Below are 10,818 nucleotides of genomic sequence, written 5' to 3' on the forward strand. Positions count from 1 at the left end.
GCAGCAGATCTACAAGCTTGCATCAGCATTAACATATTGTATGGGTCACGCTGAACCACATGTTGTTAAAGAAATAAAAACATTGCTCACATGCCTGACACTTGGGTACAACCGCTCTCTGAAGGCGTTAGACACAAGTGTGTTTAGCAAACACTCCCGAGGCCTATTCTACACTCAGGAGAAGCCCCAGATCAGCAATATTGTCTTGTGATATTTGTTGCTTTTCTTCAAGCCCCAGCTCCTGGAGTCATGTGAGTTTGAGGGAATCTCAGCTTACAAAAGGTTTCTAGACCTCCCTTGTGTAGAGAAGGGCTTGAACCACGAACACCATGGCACCAGATGGCAAACACAAAGAACCCCAATAGTTGTACTTGTTAAAAATAATTCACACCTCTCCTGATCTTGGGTGGGGGGAGCTGACTCCATGGTTTTGAATGTGATGATTTGGGGCTGGCAATACTAGAACTCCCATCAGCATAATTACTGCAAACTCCAGTTAGTTCCCTGATTGCTCAGTCAGGGCCATTCCTGCGCATGCTCCTGAGCTCTGTCATACTGAGGGGAGACCCCAGCCGGGGCCCCAATCAAGCAAATTCTTTAAGTGCATGCTTAACTTTAAGCATCCAAGAAGTACCATTAACTAGCTGGGCATGGATCAGACCCACTGCCCTAGCAAAGGAATGCCCCTTAGCCCATTTCCCAACCCACTGAGCCAGCCAGTCCCCCAACCCTAGCACTGGCCTGGAGCTGCCACCGCTGAGCAAGGAAAAACCCCGTATCCCATTCCCCAAATCCCTGAGCCAACCAGTCTACCCAATGTCAGGCTGGATTGGAGCTGGCAGCCTCTAGAGAAGAAAGGGCCCAGATCCCACTCTCTACCCCCCTGAGCTAGCCAGTTCCCCACCCTGGGGCCCGATTGGACCCACTAGCATTTGACCCACCCACAGCCTGGGCCACTCTGAAACTGGAGCCCTCATGTAAGGTCAGTATCTCACTTTCAGTTCCCTTAGCTGATTCTTTCCTGAAATCATGTGGCTTGTTAGAATTTGAGCAGAAAATGTCAATTGGCCGAATCATCAGCTACGGAAGGAAAATACACTCCAGGCCCTGGTCCCTGGTGAGGCAGGCAGGTAGCCAGTCTCCCAGCCTCACGCTGGACTGGAGCTGGTGCACCCTAGAGGGGAAAGGCCCCATCCTCCATTTCCTGCCCCCCAAGCCAGCCAAGCCCCTTGATGAGGCAGGTTTGCAGCTGGTGCCCCTATCACAGATCCAGTGGAGTTCCCCTCCCTGGCCACTCTCCAGGCTGCCCTGGGGGGAATCCCCAGCCTCTGGATCCCTAGAAATTTTAAGCTTCCTTGGGTCTCAGCAGGCTGCAGCCATGTTTCCTCCCTTTGCCGCTGTGGCAACTGCCTGGGCCCCAACCCGCAGTCTGTCACCCCTTCACAGAAACAGAGCCCCTCAGCCCACCTGCCTTAGGCCCCCACCTCCAGTGCTGACCCCAAGACACCCCAATTGCTTAATCACACCTCTCCCAGACTCCCACCGAAGGTGTGCGCCTTCCAGCTCCCCATGAACTCCCTCCGGGGCACAGGGTAGGTGTAGCGCATAAAACAGACACTCTGCACACAGTTCTGCGACGCTGCTGCTCCTTCCTTATGCACACGAGAGAGACACAGATCCACACAAAAATAATAACCCCTCCACGCATGTCCCGTCCCTTGTGAGTGCGGGGGCCACCTGCCTTCAGGTAGGCGTGGTCCCCCTGCCTCAGGTTCCCTCCCCTTAAGCCTGTGAAAAATCAATGGGCAAAAAGCAAACAGTGCAGCTCCTGCCCTTTATCATTTTCTAGTCTCTGGTCAGGTGACTTCCTGGGAAACCTCAACAGGGGACTCCCAACAGCAAGATCTGGGATGATGACAACCAGTTCATTGTTTAGAGCGCCCCGTCTCTCAAGAGCGGAGGGTCCAGATTTAACGACCTCCATTGTTAGGCCTTCCCCACCCCCCACCCCCACTGGAATTTTGGTCCAACCTGGAGGTGAGAGGCCAGCAAGGAAGGCAAAGGGGCTGCACCTTCCACATGGAGTTTGCCACTTGGGAAGGCTACGTGCAGAGAGCTCAGAATCTCACCCAGGATCCCTCCGTTGTACAGACAGATTCCCGAAATTGTCACAGCATGGCACAGACACTCAATGTAGATGCAAGTGGGGGATTGGTCCCGCTATTGTGGGAAACTTTCCTGACTATACGCTCCCCGGTGAAATGGGCTAGCGAAAGGATCTGAGTCCTCACTTCCACTCCCCCAGAGGCCTGCCTGACCTCGAGGGCTCCCCTTCCACTCTCCTGTGCGGCAGAGTCCTCGTAACCCCGACAAGGCTGGGCCCAGGATTCCTGTGGGGCTCAACCCCCAACCTTGTTGTGGTCACTTAGGGCAGGGTCTAGGGTGTCCTCACTCCAGGGTGCTCTCTCCGCACTGGTCGCTTCCCTGACCCACTGATCATTACATCCAGTTCAAAACTAATACAAATTAGTAAAGAGCAACCAATGGAAAAAGCAAGGGAAAAATGGGACAGGCGAAAGGAAAACCCATCCCCCCGCCATGTGGCACAGGGACACCACAACCAGCTGTCTCTGGAACGTAAGGGCCATTCACAGCCTGTCCCTCACATGTCCCAGGCCCCTGCCCAGGCCCTGGCTGTGCTGCAGGGGTGCAGTGGGTCAGTCACTTGCTCTGGCGGTGGCCACACGCCCTCTGGCGCTAGGTGGCAGGACCCTTCTTCCCCCGTCAATCCCCCCTGCTGTCACTGTTATGATCCCCCCTCCCAGTCCGGCCTGCAAGACCTTCTGGCTGGGGACGTGTCCCTGCGCTGGGCCCATTGCCCAGGGTCCCCCCTTGCTCTCCCCAGCTGCTCACCACACCCGGCTCCAGCCCCAGCACGGCTGCCACTACACCTGCGCCCTCTACACGACCCTGCTCTCTCCTTAGCTCGCCCCTCTGGCCAGGCAGCTCCCGCTCACTCAGAGGATGGGACCCCCGCCCCGGTCTCCTGACTCCCTATTGGCCTGCCTGCCCTGTCAATCAGACTGACCTGGAGCATTGGCCTCTCCCCATTGCCCCTGGGGACTGTCAGTCTCAGGGTCCTGATTTCCCATCGACCCTTCCCCTTTCTTTCGGTACTGGGAGCTGGCCAGCCAAAACCCCAACGAAGTTTTAGTAAAGGGCCCCTTCCACAGAGGCTGGGGGAGCAGGATGAGCAGACACAATACTTAGCACAGACACATGGAACTGAGATCATGACCCCCATCGTGCCAGCTGCTACACAGATCCCCACCTGAGATTGGGGCCCTGTTGTGCTGTGGGCACTGCACAGACATCAGCCAAGATCGGGGTCCCTGTTGGGCCAGGCACTGCGCAGACGCACACAGAGGCTATGCTCTGAGGACCTTACAATCTAAATGCACGAGACAGCCAGAGGAAGGATTATTTTGTAACGGGACCACTCAGCACAACAAAAATAAGTCTGCTCACAGAGCTGCAAGCCAGGAACTGGCTGCTTTGGTTAACTACATCGTTCACAACAGCCTGGGGAGGAAAACACCCACCCACTCAGACAGGAGGAAGGGAGAGATGGAGCATGGCTCTATAGCCCATAGGACTCTGGGTAACCCAGTTAATACAGGGTTAACTTTACTACAACTTATTATCTCCGTTTTGCCATTGGAGACACAGGCAAGGGGGGGGCCTGTGATTCTCATAGGGATTCAATAGCTTTCTAAATTAGAATGCAAGTATTCCAAGGCTTTTCAAATGAGGCAACAATTCCAGTGGGTAATTTCTTGACGCTCCTTTGAACATCTCAGTTTAAGGCCTGCACACCTCACAGATGTTGTACCAGCATCAGTGTGGCTGTTAGCGATGATACTGTTAACAATACTGGTACAACCGCTAGTGTGCATGCAATTAGACCAGTATAAAGGTGCCTCATTCTGTATAGATTACTGCCCTGCAGGAAGAGGACTAAGGAAGCAGGGAGGCAGTGTGGCCTAGTGGATAGTGCAGTGGCCTGGAACACAGGTGGCCAGGATTCCTGGCTGTGCCACTAACCTGTTGGGTGACCTTGGGCAAGCCGCTTCCTCGCTCTGTGCCTCAGTTTCCAAATCTGTAAAATGGGGGTAATTCTGCAGAACTGCTTTGAATGCCAAGTGTTACAGAAGAGCTAGGTAGCTCTCTGCTACAGGTCTAAAGCACCTCTGTAAATGCTGTACAGAATAAACCGTTCACTCACCAGACCACTGGGGAAATCCCCCACCAGGGTGGGCAGCGGTTACCTGGTAACCAGAGATGGAGCACACAACCCCCTGTGATGTCATGATAAGTCCTCCACATCCCCCTCCCCAACAGACAGTGTTACATTAACCCACTACAGGGAAGGCGTGAGCGCCTCCTACAGGTAGTTAGTGGTGGACAATCCAAGGACGGAGGGGGTGTATAGCTGAGAAGGAGGATGGGCCAGTGGGACCGAGGTGTCCTGAGCTTTGATCCCATTTCCTGCTGTAGTGCTGGGTAATTGCTTTGGCCCTGGGTTTCCTATGAGAGGCAGCGTGGTCTGTTGGGCCGGCAGGGGGAAGTGATACAAGGAAGCATTCAAAGCCACATAACAGAGCCAGGAATAGCTCCCGGTATCCTGAGCCTTAGTCCAGCACCCTAGCCACTGGGCCCACCTGCTTCTGCTGTCTTGGGGGTTGTTATCAATATGGCACATGCCTTTGTTTTAGCTATGCCAATAGGAAGCCCACAATGCGACCAAGATGAATGATGAGACGCGAAATAATTCCACCTCCTGCATCAGGGTGAAGATCCCCGCCGTCCACGTAAGTGCAGCCACATGCCCAGCCACACTCATGACTTTTGCTCATGATCCGGATAACGCTGAGCCCTGAAGTCAGTGACACTTTCTGGGTCCTGTGCCCTCTAGTGCCTTCTGCAATATTTGAGCCACAAAAAGCCACCCAGAGAGAGCCACCCCTCCCCCCACCTAGCTCCACAAATAAACAGGGTTATGGTTCCCTTGAGCTTAGGTTTCATGGGGTCAAATCCAACCTGCCAGCATCCCATTAAAGAGCCTTAATATGTCACCAAGCAATGTCTGCAGGGATGGTGCTCTTCATGATCACCCCCACTCCCCAATATTATCTGGCCCTATCAAGGAAACCTCAGTTACAAGCCAACAGCAAGATCTGGGATGAGAATGGAAGCTGTGGGGAAATTAGGCACATGGGACTGTTATCAGAGAACGGTGGAGTGACTCTGCTTAAATCAATGGGGTTAGGGCCAGATTCTGCTCTCAGTGCCCCTGGGGTAGATCCAGAGTCACCCACTGACTGCAATGGGGGTCCAGGCTGGATTCTGATCTCAGCTCCCCCTGGGGTTCATCTGGAGTCACCCACTCACTGCAATGGAGTCAGTCCCAGATTCTGATCTCACTTATGTCTGGTGTAAATCCAGAGTAACTCCAGTGAATTTAACAGGGCTGGGGCCAGCTTCTGATCCCCTGTACTCTAGTCCAATCTAGCATAATCCCATTGAAGTCAGTGAGGCTGGGGCTAGATCTTGCTTTCATTTATCCTGGTCTAAACCTGGAATAACTCCAGATTGATAGCAATAGAGTAAGAGTCAGCAACTTATCCCACTGGAAACCCACGGCGTCACTCCAGATTGATAGCACATTCCAGCTCTCCGTATTCATGTGTTCTTGCTGATGCAACTTTCCCCTTTGGAGAGCCCTTTCGTATGTGGCCACGATTCACCATGGGTCTCTAATAGGATCCCCATATCTCCTCTCCGAGGTGGAACTCAAACCCGGTGACCTGATTGAGATCTTCCGCTCATGCTACCAGCACTGGGCAATCTACGTCGGTGATGGCAAAGTCGTTCACCTGGCTCCTCCTTGTAAGTGCCCCCCTCCCTAAAGGGGGAGGTGTCTTTTGCTGGAGGCTGAAGGTGGGTCCCGGCCATGGGAGTGCCTTAGGGGTTTCTATCTGCAGAGGAGCCAGTGCTCTGTGCAGGATTTGGGGATCCCATGCCATGGGAGCTGCAGCCCTTATGTGCCTTGGAGGCCAGCTGCATGGACGTTCAGCAGTGCTGACTGCCATACAGCAGAGTGTAGTACTGCCTGCTGGCACTGGGGGGAGCTGGAACAGCTACAGCCCTGAAGAGTGTGGTAGGGCTCGCTGCCACTGGGGGACTCAGTGCTCCAGCCTCTGGAGGCTGCACTACCCCTGCCTGTCCCCTGCTGGTGCGGAAGGGGACTGCAGGCAGCACAGGGTGGAGGTGCAGAGCAGAGATTGGCTGTATGCAAAGCTGCCTGCTGCCTCTGCTCCTGCAGCCACAGGAAGGTGTGGTTGGGTGGGGGATGCCCACGTATCAGCCACTGTTCCCAGCCTCCAGGGATGCGAGGAGACCTCTGGGGAGATGCAATTTCCCCCAGGCGCCATGGAATCTCCCTGCGTCATACCCAGCTCAGTGCCGACTCAACGGATCTCGCTCTCCCCCACCCAAGGTGAGCACCCCACGGACGGCGTTGCCAGCGTCCTGGCTGCCCTGTCCGACAGAGCCTATGTGAAGAAGGACTGGCTGGAGGACGTGGTGCGCAAGGACCGCTACCGGGTGAACAACAAGCACGACGAGACTCACCACCCGCTGCCAATCTCCAAGATCGTCCGGCGGGCCCAGGAGCTGGTGGGGCGCGAGATGCCCTACAACCTGACCAGCCACAACTGTGAGCACTTCGTCATGGAGCTGCGCTATGGCGTGGCCATGAGCGACCAGGTGGGTGTGAGAGGGATAGGGCCTCACACCAGCATGGTGACTGTGACCCATGGATCGAACCTGGCACCCCCCAGACCTAAGCGCCTGAGCCTCCTGGGACAGCAGCTGGTCCTTAGGGGTGAATGAGACTCAGCCCCCCCAGGAATGTCATTGCCTTGCAGCGTGGCTGATGTACTGCAGGGTACAGTTCCGCCTGCTGCCCCAGGATCTCCTCAAGTAGCTGCAGCCCCCTGTGTGACCACTATCAATTCCCCACTCTTCCCCAGCACGAATTACTATTTGGTATTTGTTTTGTGGTGGCGCTTAGGAACCCCGCTCACTGACCAGGACCCCATTGCAATAGACTCTGTACAAACCCAGTCAAACCCAGCGTCGGACCCCCTGCAAAACGAATCCAGCAAGTTCCCTTCCCCCGAAATGATTGCACAACCAGAGCATGTCAGCGGCTACCTCTGTTCCCCTGCCTTGGTGCCTCTTCACAGCCCCAGCAGGCTGCTGCTGCCTCCTTTCCTTTAAGTATTACAGCTCTGCGTTAGTAGCAAGAGGCTGTAGGGGCAGGCGGGGGAGAGCGGGAGTCATGCCCCTAGGACGGAAGATCTTGACCTATCCTGTGGCCTCCCTGGACGGGGCTTTTGCAGCAGGTGCTGCTTGACGTCTCATGGGCTGGCCGGACGTCTCAGCCTTCCTTTCCACCTCGCTTGCCTCAAGCCTGTAAATGACCCCACATGGGAACCCCCGTGTCTGATGGGCACTTTGTTCTGTTCTGCAGGTCACAGAAGCAATAGCCATGGGCACTGTGGGGGTGATGGGAGTGGCGGCGGCTGTGATCAGATCCATGGCTCAGAGACGCAAGCATCGGAAGGAGTAGCAGCAGATGGAGGGAGCGGGGTTCGTACCTGCACTGGCTTGGGGCGATTAACCCAGCTCTCATCCTTTATCATCAGATTGTTTTCAGTGCAAGATGAAAGGTAAATGAGATTTCGTGAACAAAGCTGCCCCATAGCTGACACCCAATTGTATCCCAATAAACTCATCTTGAGACCCCTGCGTCTTGCTGTCTGGGCTGAAAACATACAGTAATGTGGCTCATAGCTTGGTCACCTTGTGCTGTGGTTTCCCATCTTCTCTCCCATGCTAAGCCGGGTTGGGCTGGCTCAGTGTATTCACGAATGATCTCCTGGGAAATTGCACTGATTCAACAGGGGACGCTCTGAGTGAGGTGCTCCCTTTCTGATGTAACCCAAGATCATAATCATGAAAGATCCCAAGGCACTTTTGTGAAAGAACCTCTAGGGTTTTAACCCTCGGGTCCTGGTCAAATACCCAGGGGAGTCATTTCATTCTGTCTTCTTAAATTCCTCCCTGTAGTTTCAAATGGATACAGAACTCACCTGGCTTCCTTAGCGGGTGGGTAGTATTGCTATTAAACATTTGTAGTGTTCCACTCCAGAAGCAGCTGCATGTCATTGCCGGATGAGGGATCCCTGTATAAATAACCCCCATGCCTCACCCCAGAGATGGCTTCATCTCAGCTCTGTGTGGTGTAGAGAGGTTTGGCTAGAGCTCGTCTCTCTCCCAGAGCGGAGGGGGACCACACCGCCTCGCTACTTCCTTCCAGTCATTGACGGGGAATTAGCTTGGCCGCGGGAGTCTATCGCCGCGGCTGCAGTAGAGGCAAACACAGCCAGTTATTCGTGCCCGGCCCGTGGTCGGCGGGCAATAGTGAGTCAGTGGCTCAGGCCCTTGGGCAGGGGCTGAGCAAGGCAGGTAAACAACAAGCCCAGGCCCTTGGCTCAGAAGGGCCTGGAAGAGGGGGAGACTGCCATCCACAAGTTGGGTGGCAGGGGGGAGGCAGGCCCACCCACTCCACTGCGTCCCACCCCGGGGCCCTAGCAGCGGCAGAAGGTCTGCTGTTGAGTCAGTGGGGATCCTGGCTGCAACACACTGACCTAGGCTCTGGCAGTGCTGCAGCCAGACTCGGGTCAGCTACCCCCGGGCCACTTCCAAACTCCCCCTCTGGAGGTACCTAGGTTAGGACGGTGTCTTCCGGGTGGTCAAGCACCATGGGGTCCTCTGGGTAACTGGCGAAGGGCAAGATGGGCAGCTCCTCAGGGCTCTGGTTGGTGTTGGGCATCGGCAGGTCAGGTCGAGCCTCGGATCCGCTGTAGGTTGCCGGGATCTCCCAACCGGGAGCTAGGCCAGAGGCATCTGGCCTCTCCAATGGCTGCGCCTCGAGTGAGCTCTGGGGTCGGGCTTTTATACTTCCTGTCCTGCGCCTTGACCTCTGGGGGGTGGGCACGGGACTCGCTGGCTCCACCCACTCTGGTGTTGGGAGGGGCTCATCCCTCTCCGGGTCGTCAGGGAACTACACCGCCTTGCTACAGCTGGATAAACAGCACCTGCACCCCACCAGAAATAGCTGCATCTCAGCATCGGACGAACAATCCCTGTGTAAACATCGGTCATGTTGCATCCCAGAGCGGGCTGGATTTCAGCACTAAGTGAGAGATCCCTGTATAACCTGCTGCAGCACAAACCAGTGCTATTGAGCTGGCTGTAAGAACTCACTTTGCTCATCTGAAAATGTATTATTTAAAAACGAAATCCTGGTTTTTGAGCCAATCTCATAATATCTCTTGCAGCTGCACTCCTGAGTTTGAACATGCAGGGTTGTGGCAATACTGTAACATTTCTGTTTTAAAATCCATTTATATGATTTCTGGCTATTTCCCCTTGCAACACCCTAAACATTTTCTCTCTGTGATGGGGTTCCTGGGGTATAGCCTCTCCTGTGGGACTGCGAGCCCTCTGTCCCTCCAACCTGGGGTATCCTCACACACTGTGATGCTGTATCAAGTTACAGAGTAACAGCCGTGTTAGTCTGTATTCGCAAAAAGAAAAGGAGTACTTGTGGCACCTTAGAGACTAACCAATTTATTTGAGCATGAGCTTTCGTGAGCTACAGCTATTACCAGCAGCTATTACCAGCAGGACAGTGGGGTGGGAGGAGGTATTGTTTCATGGTCTCTGTGTGTATATAATGTCTTCTGCAGTTTCCACGGTATGCATCCGATGAAGTGAGCTGTAGCTCACGAAAGCTCATGCTCAAATAAATTGGTTAGTCTCTAAGGTGCCACAAGTACTCCTTTTCTTTTTGTATCAAGTTACAAATCTCTGGCAGGTACTGCACCTATACAGCCATCCACAGACAGAGACACATCCAACAGAGTTACATGAATGCTTCTCCCGGCCATTCATGTACCCTCAATAGGGAGGTTCCAGCCAATTCCCATCAGCTCCCCAGCCTTGTACCCCAGAACTGTACCGTCCTGCCCTGGTCAGAAGCCTGATCAGTGTAAGTTCATTACCCAGTCCAACCCCACTTCAATGTGGAGAGGGCACAGACTAGCTTTTGTAAACTGATCTGAGATTTCCCAAGCACTTCAACCGAAACACAGTTTTAGGTAAAATAGAAAACATATTTGTTAACTACAGAAAGATTGATTTTAGGTGCTTATAAGTAGCAAGCGTAGAGATCAAAGTTGGTTCCCTAAGAAATAAAATAAATTCACAGTCTAAGTTCTATAAACTAAACAGGATTTGAATCAAGCAGTGTCTCACCCTGATAGATGGTACAAACATGTCACAGATCTTCAATACACAATGGAACTCTCCACCAGCCTGGGACCCTCCCAAGTTCAAAGTCTTTGTCCCCCAGACCTTTCTTCCAGATGGTGAATTGGAGGGTGAGTGAGGCCAAGCCACTATGTCACTTCCCCTCTTTAGAGTTTCTTCCAGCTTGCTGGAAAGATCTATGGTTGTGACATAGGTGTCCGCCCCCATTGGTCAAGCATTCTCCATCCTCTAGGTGTTCCCTCTGAGAAATCTCCATTGTATACAGCTCCTGGGATAGTGGATTCTCTTTAATGGGCCATCAGCACATCTGGTTACTCCATTGTTGTACCTGAAAGGCTGGTTGGGGGTGTTCCC

At 53.8% G+C, this 10,818-nt stretch overlaps 1 protein-coding gene across 1 annotated transcript; it reads left to right on the plus strand.

Annotated features, from left to right (window-relative positions):
* The first annotated feature begins 4,808 nt into the window (after nucleotides 1-4,808).
* Nucleotides 4,809-7,696, plus strand: LOC144267497 (phospholipase A and acyltransferase 3-like). The gene is made up of 4 exons (XM_077821511.1): nucleotides 4,809-4,875; nucleotides 5,824-5,949; nucleotides 6,560-6,828; nucleotides 7,598-7,696. Exons 1-4 carry the CDS (start codon nucleotides 4,809-4,811, stop codon nucleotides 7,694-7,696), a joined length of 561 nt encoding a protein of 186 aa, XP_077677637.1.
* Nucleotides 7,697-10,818: the final 3,122 nt, after the last annotated feature.

This window comes from Eretmochelys imbricata, chromosome 7 (assembly GCF_965152235.1).
Source record: "Eretmochelys imbricata isolate rEreImb1 chromosome 7, rEreImb1.hap1, whole genome shotgun sequence".
In the NCBI taxonomy this organism is placed as follows: Eukaryota; Metazoa; Chordata; order Testudines; family Cheloniidae; genus Eretmochelys; species Eretmochelys imbricata.

Coding starts and splice junctions, on each gene's coding strand:
- LOC144267497 (XM_077821511.1), top strand. CDS start 4,809: ATGAATGATGAGACGCGAAATAATTCCACCTCCTGCATCAGGGTGAAG. Junction 4,876..5,823: donor GATCCCCGCCGTCCACGTAA/GTGCAGCCACAT, acceptor GGTCTCTAATAG/GATCCCCATATCTCCTCTCC. Junction 5,950..6,559: donor CGTTCACCTGGCTCCTCCTT/GTAAGTGCCCCC, acceptor CCCCCACCCAAG/GTGAGCACCCCACGGACGGC.